The sequence below is a fragment of the Lepidothrix coronata genome, unplaced genomic scaffold (assembly GCF_001604755.1).
Source record: "Lepidothrix coronata isolate B3197 unplaced genomic scaffold, Lepidothrix_coronata-1.0 Scaffold88, whole genome shotgun sequence".
In the NCBI taxonomy this organism is placed as follows: domain Eukaryota; kingdom Metazoa; phylum Chordata; class Aves; order Passeriformes; family Pipridae; genus Lepidothrix; species Lepidothrix coronata.
Window position 1 is genome coordinate 3596234 of NW_016690268.1, and position 19392 is coordinate 3615625.

The following is a 19392-nucleotide window of genomic DNA, read 5'->3' on the forward strand; positions in this document are numbered from 1 at the left end:
CCTTCCTCCAGCAACAGCCTCTCAACCAGTTTTCCCACATTAACCAGCAGCAAACTGCAAGCCACCAGACACAGCTGCACAAGCCTCATGTCACCGGAATAAAAAGCTGCTCTTTATCCACAAAACTTCAGGGATGGGCTACACAGTGTGATTGCCTCCCAAACCCATATCTAGGACAGAGTTTCTGGTGCTGTGGGGTGTATCCTACAGGAGGTATAGGAATCACTTCCCCTTGTCCCCTGCTGCAGGTAGGTATCAGCTGGTTCAAGGTATCAGCTCACTGCGGCTAAAGCAGGATGTTTGCAGTTCTACAATCAGCCTCCTAGTCTCCATGCAAACAATTCCTCTAGGAGCTGGGAACCAGCTCAAATGCTTTGGCTCTGTGCTGCCCCACACTCCCCATAAGCCCTAGGATGTGACTAACTGGAAAGAGATGGGTCTGGGAGCTTCAAAGCTGTGTCGACATTCCTGTCTCTGAATCAATGCACTTCTTTCCCTAGTAACAGGCAGTCAGACATTCAGATGCAGATACTGGTTTTGCATGGTTCTCATCTTGGATGCTGAATTTCTCTCAAGGGAAGTGGTATCAAGCACCCAGGAACACTAAAAGTCTTAAGCAGGTTGTCTTAAAGAGGGCAACAAAAAACCCCAACAAAACCCACAAAAACTCAAGGCATATAAATCTGAAATTCAGAATTTAGAAAAACAGGGAAAAAGAATTTTTATCTGGATTTCTCACAGAAACAACTACTAAAATTCTCTGTTAGGCTGAAGATGAAGAAAATTATCTTTTAGTTGTACCCACATCATCTTACATAGTATTTTCAACATAATATTATTCATAATAATTTTTCCCTTCTAATTGTGAAGTCCTTTCACTTCTTTTACTTCCAAGTGGCACAGCTTGAAATAGGTAAGCAAAACTCTTTTCAGTGTCAAATTCCCCCCACTTTAGAGGGCTGGCTGCACTGAACTACCATTACCATTTAACATACATCCTGCTTTTCGTGGCTCTCTGTCTTGCTTTTGCTTTTCTCCATTTATTACCTTCTTTCCTTTCTCCACTTTCTATTTCAGGCTGTCAAGGAGAAAGCTGAGTCCAACTCCCGCAATGAAATGCTTCACCTGCGGAGCCTGCTGAGAGTGAAATTGATAAAGGACAGCACCAGCCCAGGCAATTTCACTCACAGCGGGCACTTGCAGGTGAAGCACTACCATAAAATGGAGCAAGGTTACTTGCCCGCTGCCTCCCAGCACAAGTCACCTGCTGATAGCTGCTTCTTTCGTGATCTTTTCACTCATCTCCTGCCAGGCACCTCTTGCTCTGACCCCGGTGCAAGAGGCAGGAATTGGCCACGTAGACCAGCGTTTTTGCTAGTGGGGGTTGAGCCCAAGTAAGTGCTCCAAATGTTGAACATTGGGCTGAAGTGTGGCCTGGCCACAGGATTCCTGAAGGCCTTCTTCAGGCCATCTTCCCACCAGTGGCATCCCAGGGAGGATGCCTGAAGTCCCACTCGCCTCACTGGGTAGGACAACTGCAGGGTTGTCACCACTGCAACCACCTAATAGGACAACGGCAACTTGTAGATGTTTCTGTAACATCTGTATAGGTTACCAATCTGATGCTTGACGCAATTTAGGACAATCCATATATCATTTTAGCTGGTGGCTCCCATCGATTTATTTCAGCACAGGTTTGATCACAAAGGGCAGGGACACTATCAGTCCAGCATCACTTTGCCCCAGTCCCACTCTCTCCACTATTTGAAAAATTCATGTATTAGAGGACACTTTTTGTCCCACATCAGGACTTTTTATTTTGATAGGAATATTCCCCAGAGCCTGACTGACACCAGAGCTGAAGTTTTTCTCTAAGACGGGTTAGTATAAGGAGTAGTCATAAGGGAAATGTGGTGATGCAAGGTAGGGAAACTGGGCTCTGTCATTCACCCCTTTTTTCAATACTAGGAGTAGAGGATGAAGCTTAAAAGCTCCAGATTTGAAACAAATTTTTTAAAAAGTACGTAATTCATCAAGTATTTATTAAGGTAATTACACTATTTCATACCCACGACAAAAATATTTTGAAATCTAAAAGGGCTTAAGCCTTTAAGGGGAACAGTCATAGCTGCAGTTAGATCACATGGATAAAGCAGACTTAAAAGTTATGACAAATAACCTTTCTCATACTTCAGGGCATAAAATTCCAGGAACTGAAGGGATTATTGAGAAACTCCCTTTCTAAACAGTCCTTCTTATGGAGTGCTCTACAGTCCTTCTTAGACACCTAAATACCCGGCAGTGACAGACGTGGTAAAGCAATTTCTGCAGCACGGGACAGGGAAAACATTATGACAAATACACTTTCTATGAGTCAAAAAATACTCAGCATACCATTTACAAAATTCAAGGACTAAAACTAGGACCTAAGGAGCATGGTGCAAACTCAATGTACATGAATATCCAACTCCTAATTTGGCACATAATTCTCAATTGAAATTAGTGGAAAAATAAGTCTCAGAAGAATTTAACTGCCTCGATACTGTCATGTCTAGATTTCCAGCAGACGCATCCCAAATGAGCTCTTTAGCCTTTACTGTGTTGTTCCAGCAGGCTTCCCTAAATCTGAATTTCATAATTGTGTTTTGCTTTACAAATGTGCAAGATTCACCACCGGTAACCGGTCTTGGGTAAAGACCTTTATCAATGTGGCTGATTGCATGTGTTAATATATCATGCCACAGAAGGATACAGGTCTAGGGAAGAATAGTTGAGAAATGTGACCACAGATTAACTGCTAATAACCAAATGTGTCTGTGTGTATGTGTTTCTCTGTGTGTTCACAAGTATGGGCTAGAAGCAGATGATCACACTTTTTTTTTAAATTATTTTTTCCCCAAAAAATCTAGTTTAACTCTTGACAAAGATCCCAATCAGTCTCTTCTTGAAGGAAAAAAACCCACAACATATTCTTCTTTTCCCAGTTGATAGAAACAGTGACCACCAGGAGTTATATTTAAGCTTGAAAACTTCCACAAGCTTGGATATTTCAGCTTGCAGTGGAATCATTAATCACCATGCACATTGCTGAACAGATAACCAGCTCAACTGATTTGGGGCTCATAGAGCTATAAAAAGAAGCATTCCTCTTTGTTTTATCCACAAACATATTTCTGCGTAAAGGTTTGTTTCTTTGCAATCCCATTAATTGGTAATGATGTTAAAAACATTTACATTCTTACACTCTGAGGGCTGAACACTCTAATTGGTGCAGCCTGAACCAGACCAGCTCCAAACATGGGAGACGTGGGCCAGGGAGGCAGCAATCTTCCCACACTTTCTTTTGTGCTGGTTTAAAACCCACCAGGGACCTCACAGAAACCTTACCTATAGCAACTGCTGGAGAGACTCATAAATGTAGCTGCTCCCAAAGCCCTTGGCGCTCAGACCTCACTAGCTGGTGCCACGTGTCCCTTCTCCCTCATGGAGGAGTCTGGTTAGTGTTTGCTGCAAGGCATAGCCATGTCCCTCTCAGCACGCTCATTTCTCCAAAGGCTCTGCCCCATCGCTCAGGCAAAAGAGTCAGCTGAGCTTAATTTAGCCTTAAATATACAGTGATAGTCTCAGTATTTTCCTTTAAGATGTAATTCATTAGCTGCTTTTACCTGACAGAGCTCTTTTTTGCCTATTTTATTTAGTAAATTCCTCTTTTTAATTTGGTGAGTCAGGTATTGGACAGTTGCATATTTCTAGTGCCCTAGGAAACAGAGGGAGAAAAGGACATAGGCCTCTATAGCATACCAAAAGCCTGAAAGAAGTTATGTTAAACATTAATTTGAAGTTGGTCATAAAGTCACAGGAAGTGCTGGATCTAACACCTGAACAAAGATTAAAAAAAAAAAAAAGGCACAAAACCAGACTTGCAAGTCACAAAAGCCAAACAAAGTCAGCAATGGTACAACCAGATGAGTTTCTACACACTCTGTGACTACTCTGAATGCTGCACTATTTATTTAGGTAGTGAATTGGCTGCTGCACTAGAATATATGCTTTTCCTGAAACACTATAGTTCTACTCTGACCTGAAGGAGAAGCACACCTCACATGCCACCAAGCCCTGCAGAATATTCACAGGTTGCAGTCCTGAGCTGCCGGAGGCCAACAACTACCCACTGGAGGACCGTGCCTTCAGAAAGAGGCAAACCAACAGGACCTCTGCTCTGGTACCTCACAGATGATGCTGCCATTCATCTGTGTGGGCTGATGATATGATGCCTTCACTCCCCCACGTAACCTGGTCAATCACAAGTTTCTGTTGCCATGAAAGCTTTGGATCCACAAAGGACTAGGGCACTCAATGTGCTCAACTTTGACTTTAGACACAGAACCATAGCTCTCCTGTAACTGTGCTCTGCTGTCATCCCACCGAGGAGGAACGCAGACCCCTCTGTTTTCAGGCTCAAAGCTCCCTAAAGGTTGTTGTTCAATCACTCGCAGAAGTACCTTATGCTTAGCAGGAGTTATTGTTCAAATGTCCTCAGACCAAAGCAGAATGAGCCTTCACAAACCATAATCCTTCACCTGTTTAATCTGTGAGAAGTTCTTTGACACACTTGATACTCCTGCTGCGGGAGGAACAGAAATTATTGTGAGCAATGATTGTTAGCACTGCCATCAGGGACTTTAATTCAGCTTCCACCTCCAGTTGATGAAGTCTTCATCCTTACTTCTCATTTTATAGAAAAATGGCCAGTCTACCAGTGTAGGGGCTACTTAACAGCAGGGGATTTCCACACAAATATGAAAGACAAATATGAAATTTGTCATTATTATTGCCAGTTGTCTCAGGAGAGAAGAAGACAAAACTTTTTTACAAAACTCTGAATTTTAGTTGGTAGGGGACATTCCGGTTCAAGGCTGCAAATAAATAGTTTATAATAAAAGAAAAAAAACTTGAAATGACAATTAGCAGCAAAGTGGATGTTAGTTGTATCCAGTTAGCACTCTAAACATTATGCAGCAGACTATTATTTTGCTCTTCTGGTACTAAAATTGTAACTGAATTGTAACCTGTGCCTGTAAAACCTGTAGTGGAGGAAACAACTGTGTGCTTGCAGCTGCCACACCAAGGATTATTGATCTGTTCTACAGCAAGTGGAACAGCCCCACAGCTTGCCTGCTAAGGCGCTATAGTAAGAAAAGCGAGTTACAGCGCCTTCAGGCAGAGGAGGGAATATGCTAGGAGAAGGCATTAGCCCCTGAGCTGTAGGATACAAGGGACTTTTAAGACTTTGAAATGAAGAACTGAACCATGGGAGCTGTGAATCCTCAAACGAAGGTGGCACCCCTTGGAGACCAGATATAAGCAGCAAAAGGTGGAACCACCGCAAGAATGGCAAAAGTTGTTCACAACAGCTTCTGATAAAAAGAAGGGTAAAACTTTTCAAGGAGTGACACTTACTTTCCCAGCAGTTTCTGGCCACTATATTCTTATCTTCATATTTTCTTATCCCAAGAATTTATCAGGAAAAAACCCAGGCTGTTCTTTTGCTTTGGCTTCTGTTGGTTCATTAGTGTCTGAAAAAATATTTTTTTTGTGTGTTTTATTTCACAGTCTCACATAACCTTGGAATTTCTGATGATAAAAACCTGTGACACTTGTTTTTCTGGTACTAAAACCACACCCCCTGACCTGTAACCTATGGCTATAAAACCCATAGCAGGGGAATTTAAGAAGAGAAATTACCAAGCAAAGTACCATTGAAGTTCTCATTAAATTAGAGAAGATGGGTTTTGCCCAGCCTCAAGTTAGATCTCAAGGACCATGGCCATTCCTGGGATTATAACCCACTGTTATAGTTGCTCCAGAATAACACAGCCTACAAATGGTTTTTCCACATCACCTTTGCAGAGTAGAGAGGAGGGAGCATCACAGCATATGGCACCACATCCACTGAAATGCTGTTTGGACCAAGTGGCAGAGCATCCCTTAAAATGGATGTGAGTCAGCAGGTTTGGCAGTCACAAAGGCATAGTAAAAGGAGAGATTTAAGCAGATCACAAAATACACCACAACTCCTACCCATTGTGCAGTTTTTGGAGCGTTCTCAAGGAAGAAGAGGATTAAATGGGCAAATGCCTTTAAATATTCTCTCATGTGAAGGAATGGAATTAGGCCCACAAAAGTAATTTGCTTGGAATATTAACCTGGGAAATGGGAGATATGTTTGAACTCCCTTGTGGCAGAAAAGAAACTGAACTTGGGTCATTTACAACCTGATTATCCTAACCATGAGTAATTTTAAATAAAAAGAGGGAACTGGGATTTCTTCTCCAGCTGTGCTTGTCATAAGGCTTGATCTTATAATTGTGCTCTTAGGATATCTACAGGATGAGACAAGCAGGAATTGGAATGAGAAAGGTAGACGAACAACTTAAATTTTAAATATATGGAGAGTTCAAAAATATCTAATGTATATGCTATAAATTAACATGCATTCATCTCAAACTTGAAGAATGGCTTGTGTAATGTAGAAACTATATGAAAATTTATTACAATTATCTCACCTAAAGACTACATTATGTGGCCTAGGTATTTAGATGCTCAACCCTTTATCTAGTCAGATGCTGTGTGAATTGACCCACCTGAAGCTTCACCCTGCCCTAGACAGGTTGGCCACTGTAGCCTGGTATCTCTCTTCGTGCTTTCTCAGGCACTGGAATATTGTGTTGCAGGACACAGACCTTAGGCAACACCTTAGCTGCCTAAAGACTTTGGCTATGTATAGGATCGTGTGAGCAACAGGTGTGTTCCCCCAACCCTGTAGTAAATAGAAGAAAGGAAATAAAACATGTTCTGAGAATCAAGGAAATTAGTGGAAACGCTGCAACATTTATAAATATAGTTTTTCGTGAGAGGGTGTTTCTGAAGCTGCACAAACTCACACTGATGGAAAATATTAGGAAGCAGGGAAAGGTGAAATGAGAATCTGAGCAATGTCCTTTTCTACCTTATCAAAACAGACTTTTTATGTCTGCCCCTTCTGTAGGTTTGTTTCTTTTTTTGGTTGGGATTTTTTTCAGTAGATTGTGCCACAGGACGGCAGCCATTGGTGAAATGAAGGTAACATGGACTCGGGTTGTTCTGAACATTCGGTTGACATGGGAGTCATCCACAGCCAACACCTACCCGTCTGTCTGTTTTCTCCCCGGCTCCACTCAGCCAGCAGGTACATCTCACCTGAGAGCTCAGTTTGAAAACAGTGAAGAGTTGTCCATAGCAAAACCCTTGTGAATTAAAAAAAAAGACAGGGATGTTGTTTGCTCCAAGTCTGTTGTGGGCAATAACGTGCCATGGCCACGCACTGCCTGGGTTTGGAGACCATCCTGCCTCCTTGACTACCCAGCCTTCAGGGGCGATTTCTCCCTGCCTAGCTGTGTCAGTCATCATTTCCCCCAAGGGCCTACGGGAAGAGGAGTGAATAGTAGACACTGGATTATCTATTTGAAAGAGATTGGTTTACATTTTGCATGAAAGTTTTCATATTTTTGTAAAAAATAAGCCTCCTTACCCCTCCCCTTTTCAGACTCCAATCATATTCCGCTGAGGAAGCTTGTGTTTTATTTTAGTGCTGTGAAATTAACTTTATATTCAAATAACCCCTTTCACACTTAGAAACTCTTGGATTGCAAACCGTAGGGAACTCAAGGGTGTTGGCATGAGTGGCTGGGTGCGGCAGATCCCTCCTCCCAGTGAAACCCTTGAGAACTAAAAAAAAAAAAAACAAAACCACAAAAAAACCGCAGACAAAATTTATTTAAAAAAAGACAAAATTTATTTTAGAAAGAGCAAGGACCGCTGGACAGGCACAAAGCCAGTGCAGCCTAACCGGGATCAGTGGGCTCAGGCCTTTCTGGGACCGCCCAGGCAAGGAGTCCCAAACAGCTGCTGGATGCTGCTCCTGTCACCTGTGGACATTCACAGAAACACTGAACAGGTCAGGCTGGAAAGGACCTCAGTGGGTCACCTGGGCCAACCTTCCTGCTCAAGCAGGGTCACCCCAGAGCACATGGCACAGGATTGCATCCAGAGGGTTCCTGAGTATCTCCAGTGGGGGAGACTCCACAACCTCTCTGGGCATCTGTTCCAGCGTTCGGTCACCCACACAGTAAAGGTGTTCTTCCTCATATTCAGGTAGAACTTCCTGTGTATCAGTTTCTGCCCACTGCCTCTTGTGCTATTGCTTGACACCACTGAGAAGAGCCTGGATCCATCCTCTTGGCACCCTCCCTTCAGACACTTATAGTCAGTGTGAGGTCCCCTCTCAGTCATCTCTTCTCAAGGCTGAACAGGCCCTGGTCTCTCAGCCTATCCCTGTAAAAGAGATGCTCCAGTCCCCTCATCATCTTTGTTGCCCTCCACTGGACCCACTCCAGGGGCTCCACGTCTCTCTTGCACTGAGGAGACCAGAGCTGGACACTGCACTCCAGATGTGGCCTCACCAGGGCGGAGCAGAAGGGGCAGGATCAGCTCCCTCGGCCTGCTGGCAAGCTGTTGCTAACACATTCCCGGTTCCCCTGCCTCCGGGGCGCTCCCGGCGGGACGGCGCCGCGCTGCCATGGCAACAGGGGCCGCCACACCCCGGAAGAGACGGCGCGCGCCGGCCCCGCCCCCCCCCCCGCCGCTCCATCGGGCGGCCCCGCGCGCCGAGGGTGACGACGTGTCTCGCGCGCGCGCGAGGGGGAAGCCGGAAGCGGCGCGGCCGCGTCAGGGCGGGCGCGCGCGGGGGGAGAGACGGAGGCGCGGCCCCGCTGCCGCCCAGCCACCGCCGGGCCCGGCCCGCCATGGCCCTGCCGCCGCTCCTCCTCACGGCCGCCGTGCTGGCGGCCGCCGCCGCGCCCGCCGCCGCCTTCTACCTGCCAGGCCTGGCGCCCGTCAACTTCTGCGAGGCCGGCAAGGAGAAGCCCGAGTGCAAGGTGAGCCCGAGAGGCGCCGAGCGGAGGCCCCTGGGGCCGCCCGGGATGCGGCTCGGCCCCGGTGTTGTTCCCCTGCGCGGGGGCTGCGTGGTGGGTTTTGCCCGGAGCGTTCGCAGCCGCTCCGCGATGCCGCACCGGGGCTCCCGACGGCGCCGGGGCTGCGGGGGCTCGGAGGGTGGTCCAGTTCTCGCTGTGCTCACAGGATAGTTCGGGTTGGGAGAGATCTCTGGAGATCACCCAACCCCTCCGCCAAGGCAGGGTCACCTAGAGCAGGTGACATAGGAACATGTCCAGATGGGCTTGGAATGTCTCCGGAGAGGGCGACTTCACGACCCCCCTGGGCAATCTGTTCCAGTGCTCTGCCACCGTCAATGTAAAGCAGTTCTTCCTCATGTTGAGACGGAACTTCTTGTGTTTTAGTTTATGGCCATTGCTCATTGAAAATGAAATTCATGAGACAGAGGACCCAGGGGAGTGGTAGCGCTGCTGTCCTGGCTCAGCTCCGGCCCTGCTGGAAAGTGCCTGCGGTCCCTCCGAGGGAAGGAGAGAGCTGTCGGCTCACCCCGTGAGTTACGGCCACGTTGGGGAAGTAGGAAGCCCCGTCCGTTCATCTCTCGGGCCCTTTCAAATCTTTATAGGAAAGCTGCAGCGAGTAAGGAAGGTCGTGTCGGGGGGTGGGTGTGATTCTTGGCAGCTGGTGGCTGCGAGCAGCTGGCAAACTAGAGTAAGCATCCAGTGACGCTTTCCCTTGCTCTGTCTTCCGGGCAGCCGGAACCTGAACTGTAGGGGCTTCTAGGCCCCAGAGTCTCAAGTGAAGCTTAAACTTGGTTTTATGCTTGCAGAAGTAAGAAGCAAAGTTCACATAACCCGATTACTTGTTTGGTGGATGTCAGTGGGCCAGGGGTCTGTACTTAAAATAGTCTTTGCTGCTTTGGGGCACGTTTTGAAGTTTTTTGCTGCTGCTGTGATGGAGATTACACCAGACTGTTCTTTAATACTTGAACGAGAAAGTTCAAGACCAATCAATTTAATGATCCATGGTCTTACTGCTGTGGAAAGTGGCTGTCTTGCACTTTCTGAGCTCTCAGCTCCTGCAGTACATGAAACGCTGGTATGTGATTCTCCAGAATACAAGCCTGTTTAAACTGTATGCTTTTGGTAAATGTGCTTACTTTATCCATTTGCTATCCTGAATCAACAGATTAGGTAATAAGCCAAACATGTAATGAAGGTGCTTTGGTTGTAGTAGTAAAGCATTCTGTGGACATTCTTTTATAGGACCACAGAAATGGTGAGACCTGAGGAGGTCACATATCGCAGCCTCATGCTTGAAGCACAACTGTTGTAAACACTAGGTCTGCTCAGCTCTACCTTTGTTTAAGCCAGCCTTGGAAACATCCAAGCATGGAGCATCCATCTCCTCACGGGATGACCTATTATGGTGCTGCAGTACCCTCTTAAGGAATGTTTTTTCTTCAAATACAGGCTAAGACTTACAAGCTGCAGTTTGTATTTTTTCACAACATCCTCGAAAAAATATTGCTATGTTTGGATTATTCCTGTTTTAAGCTTGTAGAAGAAAGATTTATTTTTTTAAGTCAGGTGAACCAGGGTGCCTACTGTCTTTTGTAACCAACCTGAGTCACATATGGGGTGACCTTTCTCAGATGTCTCTGCATTTTTATTCCTCATATAATGTGTACAAAATGTTTGTCTCCTCCTGAGAATTTATTATTTAATAAATGTGACGTGAAGTACTTGGGTAATGTAAATGTGCCATCAGTGGGCAACTGAGCACCCCAACAGGTGTAATATTGCAAATATTGGCCACCTCTTATCAATTTACGTACTAAGTGAAACACAGGCATATGGAGAAGTCTAAATCACTCCTCACATATGGTTTCCTCCATGTAGTCTGCAACAGAATGTAGTCTGGTGAGGAGAAACAATAGATGGTCACATAATTGCTATATCATAATATTTATATAAGTGAATAAAACTGAGCTTTCCTGGACAGCTGTCTTTTTTCACATGTTCTCACGGAGTTCTTGCAATGTTGATTGCAATGCCAGTAATAGCAGTGAATTTTTCTCTGCCTTGAGGACTTAAATCCACATACCAGATCTCTAAATGATACTCTAGCTATCATGATCCCTTGGATCTCCTGTCCTGTGTTGGTGAGAAGGGATGAGATGCTGTTAATGGAGCTTGTAGGTAGCAGCACAAGAGTGATGAGACTCATGACTTTTCTCCCTTCTTTCAAGTTGCCTGCTAATCTGCTTGGGCAAACTCAATTTGGCTACTTTCCGTGGTTTTGGTTGGAATATCATCAGAAATGGAATGTGATCTGTGCAGGCTGAAATAGTAATTCTTGCCTGAAGATTAAGAATCCTTACTTAGTTGAAAAAAATACTGATGGCTTCAAAGGATACTTGCTGTTGTATGGGAAATTATCAAATATGCTGATCTGCAGGAATGCATATACTTCTTATGAAAAACTGGAGCATTCAGGTAAATCCTCTCCAATGAAGAACAGCTAATCTGAGGCCATGGTTCTGTGACCAGCTGAGGCGGTCTAATTCCCTGCTGCTGGGAGTGAGAGATTTCATTCCTGTCTTCCCCTGGGCAATGTGTTCCTGCCCTCTGTGCTGACCCAGCTGTGTTACTTGTTATATCCTTTTTTGAGCTTATTAACATGGCAGGAAACTATCCAACTTTTTGCCAGTCCAGCTTTTTGCAGTGTTAGGAAGTTGACGTGGCTCACAGAATTACGCCAAGCGTGCATTACCCAGAGGTGAGCAGCAGGTCTGCATGGCTGGGGGGGGAAGGAGCCCTAAGGTGTGTCTTCACTTAGTCAGCCTAAGAGCTCACAGCTGCCTGCCCCTCACAGAGCTGCATCCTGACTTGTACAAGAACAGCTAGGGTGTATTGGTAAAATACAGTACCTGACTGAAGTATCTGAGCTACACACAGAGGTGAACAATTCCATCTTTTTTTTTTTTTTTTGCTTTCCTCCAGAATTTCTTGGTTTGTCTAAACTTGAGTGAATTTTCATAGGGACGAAAAGCTCTTCTGTTGGTAAGAAAATAGATGACTTCTTATTGAAAGGGAGAGGTCTTGTTCTTGAGGGCACTCATCTTCCTTTTGCTCTTCAGCTCTTGATTACACAGTAAGACAGCTCAACTTCTGTTGTGGTTTAACTCCAGCTGGCAACTAAGAACTTTGCAGCTGCTGTCTCACTCCCCGCTGCCCCTGGTGGGATGAGGAGAATCAGGGGAAAAAAAGTAAAAACTTGTGGGTTGAATTAAGTAGAGTTTAATAATTGAAACAAAATAAAATATACTGATAATACTAATTATAATAATATCCATAATAATAACAACAATAATTACTTTAATGAAAAAGTGAAAGGCAGAGGGAGAGGAATAAAACCCAAGAGAAATAAGTGATGCACAGTACAGTTGCTGACCACCCACTGACCGATGCCCAACCTGTCCCTGAGCAGGGAGCAGTGGCTCCTGGTCAACTCCCCCCAGTTTATATACTGAGCATGATGTTCTATGATATGGAAGAGCCCTTTAGTGAGTGCAGGTCAGCTTTTCCTGGCTTCCTGTGCGTTTCCTTGCTGGCAAAGCATGGGAAACTGAAACATCCTTGACTAGGGTAAGCACTACTTAGCCAAAACTAAAACATCAGTTTGTTATCAACATTATGCTCATACTTAATGAAAAACACAGCACTGTAGCAGCTACTAGGAAGAAAATTAACTATCCCAGCTGAAATGAGGACAACTTGCTGTGCTACTAAGAACTGCTCTTTAAAATTTTTTGGGCTAAGTCTTTTGCTGTTTTAGCCAGTTGAACTGGTTTACCGTGCAAGCAGATAACTGCCAAAACCAGTGTAAGATAAACACTTGAAATACATTGGGACTGTGGGGCTAGAATAAGGGAAGGGATTTTGAGACCAAGAGGGAAAAGACCTCTCCCTTTCCATAGCAGCAGGCTTCCCCATCTGTAATTAATGTGTATAGACCAAAGTAGTCGGAAACCAGAGCAGACTGAATTTCAGGTTCTTACTCAAGAGTTGGTAGAGTTACTGAAAAACTTTTATAAGAAGTTAAATCTTTGTCTTCTCTTTGGAAAGAGCTTCTGTTGAAATTTAAAGTAGTGTATCAATCTGAAAAGATTGTTTAAATTCTCGTAGGTCAGTTTTCATCTGGAAAACATAGATAAAATTATCTACTACATAGATAAAATTGCGAAGTACCTTAATTATAGGAAGAAGTACTGATCTTATCTGTACTTTTATTCATGTTCTTTTAAGACTTTTATTACACAAAAGTTATGGTGATGACTAATACAGCTCTAACATGGTACATAAAACTAAAACACTGGCAACTGTGCTAACTGTATTATCTTTGTGCATGATTCCTTGCTGTCTTGTAGTTTGAGTGGTTGTTAGCCCTAAAGCAAGTTTGTCATGTGGTCACTGCTTTTGTGATGGTTTTACTTATGTTCTCAGCAGATATAGTTCATTACACCTACAAGATGTACAATTACGTCTTACATTTCCAACTTTCCTTTTATCTTATTCAAACAAACCTAATTTTATGTATCCATGAGAATTGAAGGAGTGCTTTAGTATAACTGCTGATTATCTCTACTCTTTCAGTCTGGAATCGAGCTGTTTGTGAACAGGCTTGACTCTGTGGAGTCTGTCCTTCCCTACGAATATACCGCGTAAGTATATTATTCTGTTTATGTTGGTTTAGTTGTACGTTATTGCAAAGAGATGGATTTAATTTATCTAAAAGTTTTATCTGTATCTTGCTACAGTCATTTGCCTCTGAGGAATGCCTATTTATTTTGTTACCATAAGTTTGCAAAAATAGAACTATCAGTGAATAGATAGGTGTTAATAAGATAAAGGGAAATTAGACTTTTTGAAAAAAGTATGATACTGAATTATTAACATCAGTACATTACTTCCTTCTCAGTTGTCTTTGCTCTTAGTTTAGAAGTAGTGCATGGATTCATAGGCCCTCATGTAGGTTGAATCACTGCTTGAGTGTAATTTAAGATTAAAATGCGTGTGTATATATATATTTATATATAGTATTCACTTTTCTGCATTAGTTGTCATTTTGTAGATCAAAGTATTACTGCTGTCTTTACTAGCCTATAGCCAGCTGAGTTAAAGTGGTAATGAGGTGTGAACATCCCATCAATTATCTTAATGAGGTGTTAAATGTTTTCTTGGTACACATCATAGGAGCAAACAAAATGTATCAGTGCCTCGTACAGCTATGTAAAGTTTTTGCTTCAAAGAATATTTTGACTGTTAATATTGAAGAAATTAAACACGGATTATATCTATACTTTAGTGAACACAAATGTGATATACTTAAAAATAGACGGGAAAAACTTGGAGGATGTGCTATGAAATGTGTTGGTGAATAAAACTGCAATAACCTGTTTAATAGTGCTTGTTGTAAGGGAGCTGTCTGTGTGTAGGTTTTTTTGGGGGTTTTTTGCTATTATCACTTCCCCTCCCTGCCCCAGGAATCTGGCCTGCATGCTTTTTTCTCACAGTCATCATGAAACTCTATGTAAAGGTTTAAATCTTGGCTAAAATTCCTATTGAAATGGGAAACTTGTAATTACTCAAGGAAACTTTTATGCTACACTATTCTGAAATAGCCGATTATGAGATTTGATTGTTGGTTCTGTTTTGTTTGGTTTATTTTCAAACCGTGCAATTTTCACACTTTGCTTTTACAGTTTAAAGGAGGAAACTGTTGTCTACAAGGAAGGCTGTATAGTTCCTTTACTTGTGATGTAGGTGCTGATTAGGGAACATTATTTGCAGCTGAGAATATTTTATTAATTTTTGTATCTTTTCTCTAATTCAGGTTTGATTTTTGTCAAGCAGAAGGAAAGAAACGGCCTTCTGAAAACCTTGGCCAAGTATTGTTTGGAGAGAGGATAGAACCGTCTCCTTACAGGGTTTGTTCTCTGTCAGGGGGTGCTTGGTAATGTGTATGTTCAAACGTAACCAGAGGAGATAAGAATCTTGGAGAACATTTTCAGGAGGGCTTTATCTGAAAGACCTTCAAAATCTGAAATTCCACATAACAGAAATCCCTCAGTTTAATCTAATTGTAACTGTGCTTTGCACCATGGAGTTGTAGGTTGAAATGGTGCAGAGGTTGTCTTTTCTCTTTGGAACTGGACAAAACCTTATTATTGCTCCTCAGCACTGCTGTTTCTTGGAACCATATCTGAAAATACTGGATCCATAAAATGGAAGAATTAGAAATGGTGTTAGCCAGCTTGTCTTATCTGGTGACTGAAGCTCTCACGTTCTGTCGTATGGGTAGTAGGAGAGAAAGTTATCAATTGAAGCTGCCTGTGACAGCATTGCTGCTGTGAGGTCAAATGACTTGTCTGGTAAATCATGGCAGAAAACATGTTTTAGTCAGTAACAAGGAGCTCTTGGTGCAGGGCTCCTACAATGAGCACAGGAGGGGTTTATATACATCAATATAAAAACCTCCTATGCAGGATTAATATACCTAGTCTTGGTAGTTTGTTAGGTGATTTTATTATAATAGTACAGACAATTAAATGCATAGGGAAAATTGTTAAATACTGAAATAAGACAAAATTTGTTACAACCTTATTGCTTATATGTGTTTCATTCTTCTCAGTTCACATTCAACAAGAAGGAGACATGTAAATCTGTTTGTACAAAAACATATGATACCACAAAGCCAGAAGATAAACAGAAATTAGACTTCTTGAAAAAAAGTATGCTACTGAATTATCAACATCATTGGTAAGTTGGTATCAAAATTCATAGATTGGTTAGTCTAGTATGTTGATGATAATTTTTTTTAGTTTATAATTTTTTATTTGCAAGTTAATACAGATTTAACACTAGGTATTTGCACTGAATATATTTCCCCTTCTGGTTTTGCAGATTTTGTTTGTTGCCTTCATAAAAATACTTCCTTTACCTGGAGGATAAACACCAGGCATAATGGAAATTAATCTGCTTCCGAACACAAAGCTTTGTGCTTACTGTAAAATACTATTTCTTTGCACCTGTAAATGTAGGAGTTAGTCCTGCCTTAGCTTGAGAAAAGTCTTAAGGGACTTCTATTCTGTTGCTATGTTGTCTTTGGTTTCCTTGAGAACCATTGCACTCCCTTTCAAATATTCCTGTCCAGGAAACAGGATCAGTGGTTCTGAAAGAGTTTTATGCAATGTTTGTTTGTCTTCTAGGATATGAAAGGGAAAGGTGGACAATGAAAATTTAATTAATGAATTCATCTTGAGGAACGCATAAACGCTTGGTCCTTTCCTATTCTCTGAGTCCCTCCGTAACCATCTGAGTCACCTTGGAGCCTCTTGGGGCTCTGTTTCTGTTTGGACGTTGAGGTCCTCTTCCCATGGTCATTAAGGGTGGGGCAAGGCTGAATGTGTGCTGAATCTCATGGAAATTTTCAGTTGGGATGTAGCCATGTGCTCTGCACCCACATCCAAGAGCTGCGAAATGTTTACCAGCAGGCTCGGTCCTGATGTTGGAAATACCCAACCACACTATCAGTGTTTGTTTAGTGCGTTGCATGTTGGTATGCTCTGCTAACAGCAGCCTTCAGGTGCAAGGATAAAAGGAACAACCTGGGCATAAGTTCCTGTGGCATGTTTTTGCAAGGAAGACATAAGCATCATTAACCAGTGTTGACCATAAGTATCCCCCAATTCCAAATATGTGCTTCCTGCCTCTCTGGAACAAACATTTCAGTCTTCATCTAATTAGATTAAAACTGTCTGGATATATTAGTAAAAATGCAGGTGAAATGTTGAATATTGCCACTGTCATTAACTGTTTTTCTGTAATGTCACATTCTATTTCCTCAATTTTGTAACAGCCACCCGTGCTGGAAAGGCAGCAAGTGCATTTTCTACTGCTCTTGGGAACTGATATGGGATATCCCTTTGTGGGGATAAACTGTGGCTCACCAATGTAAATATTTCTGGGAATCTCTTGAAATTAGTCCTGTAGGAAATTGATAGATTAGGTCAGAAGGGTTCACAGGCAATAGTGATATGTTTGGGTAGGTGAGCGAAGAAGTAATGAAAGAAACTCTGAAAGGTACAGCTACTGTTGCAGAGATTTGAAGTGTAAATGGCTAATGCTAAAATAAATAGAGCTTCAGACATGCTGGGCTTGGTTTTATATTCCTGTTAAATACTGTGTATATTTATAATATTTACACCACTTTGAATTTTAGTGATGCATGTGGGTCTTAAAGCTTAAAGCTTCAACTTTAAAAGTTTGTGTATGTCTTGGTTTATAAATTAAAAATAATTTCCCAAAGCTATGATACTTGAAATAAATTAATTTTTTTAGGAAAACCCATAGCTTAAGCTGATAGAAACTGAAATAGCACTTTGTAAAACTAATCACACAGAAAATTCTTCAGACTGTTTGGGGTTTTTTCCCCCCATAGATTAAATTGTTTTACAGATATATTTAGTGTATTTAAGTAATATTTTTAGCCAGTATAGGTAACTTGATATGACTGTTGAGATTTAAGTAAGATATAGTTCTGTTTTTCAGTGTGAAACCTTCCCTTGAAATTTAGGGTATTTCTGGTATTCTTAGTCCTTTTAATGGCATTTCTACTATTTTTTTTTTTCGCTAGGCCCACTGCCCTAAAATTTTAGAACCAGTGGCATGAAAAATCCCTCTTTATGGCTGTTAGTCCTCCTTAGCCTTAGCTTCACAAAGTGGCAGTGGCTGGATTTTGTGAATAATGATGCATGCTCCAGGAGTATGGTACAGAGGTATGTTGAACAGGGATCAACAAGGTAGCATAAGCAAGGATTTAATACAGGTTTATTATCCAGCTTCAATTTATCATGAAATTCCCAGGGAACACAGATGGTGCAAAGTACTTTTAAGGTTTAAAAGCCCCTTAATAAGATTAGGAATTGACAGACTGAATTGGACTCAACAGCTATGCTGATATCTTGGCTGACAATGTTCATCACCAGATGTTCTTGAGAGACATATAAGAGCACTGTTGAATAGCATATTTGCTCCACATGTATAATCTCTTCAAGTCATTTTAAATTTGAAGATTAACTGTGAAAAATGATTTGGTGCTTAAACTATCAATTTGTTCCAGCATTGCTGCTTGAAGGCAGCTCAGTATGTCTTTGCTGCAGAAGATGCAAGGGAAAGCCTTTACCCCAGCCAAACTTACTTGCAATATGTTAATGTTTTACCTGGGTTTGGTTGTGAAATTAAAATACTAACAAAAGCAAAAGTTCTCTCCAGCATATATTATGGAATTAAAATTTCAAATATATAATCATAGAGTTGTTTAGATTGGAAAAGACCTTTAAGATCATTGAGTCCTGCTGTGCAGTGGGTTGACCCTTGCAGGTTTTTTTCCCCCTTCTTAAATCTGTTTCCCAGAGGTGCTGCCATAGTCACTTAAGGGTAACCCAGAGGTGCTGCCACTCGGCCTTGGCCAGTGGTGTCTGCCTTGATGCTGGCTGGCACTGATTCTATCAGACATAGGGAAAGCTTCTGGCAGCTTCTCACTGAAACCTACCTCTGTACCCCCCTGCAAACTAAGATCTTGCCACACAAACCCAATACAAACATTAACCTAACACTGCCAAGTACACCACTAAACCATGTCCCAAAGTGCCGCATCTAGATGTCTTTTAAATACTTCCAGGGTTGATGACTCCAGCACTTCACTGGGCAGCCTGTTCCAATGCCTGACTACCCTTTCAGTGAAAAAATTTTTCCTAATATCCAATCTGACCTCCCCTGGCACAAATCAAGGCAATTTCCTCTCGTCCTGTCGCTTGTTACCTGGGAGAAGAGACCAACCCCACCTCAAATATCCTTTCAGGTAGTTGTATGGAGGTATAAGGTCTCCCCTGAGTCTTCTTTTCTCCAGATTAAACACCCCCAGCTTTCTCAGCTGCTCCTCCTAAGCCTATGCTTTAGAACCTTCACCAGCTACATTGCCCTTCTCTGGACATGCTCCAGCACCTCAATATCTTTCCTGTAGTGAGGGGCCCGGAACTGGATGCGGGGTTCAAAGGTGTGGCCTCACAAGTGCCAAGTGCAGGGGAAGAATTAATGCCTTAGTCCTGCTGGCCACAGTATTTCTGATACAGGGCTAGGATGCCATTGGCCTTTGTGGCCACCTGGGCACACTGCTGTTTCATGTTCGGCCACTGTCAACCAGCACCCCCAGGTCCTTTTTCATCAGGCTGCTTTCCAGCCACTCCGCCCCCAGCCTGGAGGACTGCCTGGGGTTGTTGCGACTGTGGTGGTTTGAAACTCCCAAGAATCCAATTTCTAAGTTCAAGCCCCCTCCCAC

General features: G+C 42.7%; 1 protein-coding gene and 1 long non-coding RNA gene across 2 annotated transcripts in view; one reads left to right on the forward strand and one right to left on the reverse strand.

The window, feature by feature from the left end:
- Positions 1–7860: 7860 nt before the first annotated feature.
- LOC108500312 lies at positions 7861–8629 on the reverse strand. The gene is made up of 3 exons (XR_001875823.1): positions 8502–8629; positions 8165–8373; positions 7861–7967 (listed from the first exon to the last, which is right to left on the reverse strand). It is a non-coding gene; the product is annotated as an uncharacterized LOC108500312 (long non-coding RNA).
- A 108-nt stretch (positions 8630–8737) lies between these two features.
- Positions 8738–19392, forward strand: part of TM9SF2 (transmembrane 9 superfamily member 2) — a 30097-nt gene continuing 19442 nt past the window's right edge. Inside the window, exons 1-4 of the mRNA XM_017821098.1 lie at positions 8738–8975; positions 13647–13714; positions 14887–14980; positions 15685–15812. Coding sequence (XP_017676587.1) covers positions 8844–8975; positions 13647–13714; positions 14887–14980; positions 15685–15812 — 422 coding nt within the window. The 5' untranslated portion in view covers positions 8738–8843. The remainder of the gene's footprint in view (positions 8976–13646; positions 13715–14886; positions 14981–15684; positions 15813–19392) is intronic.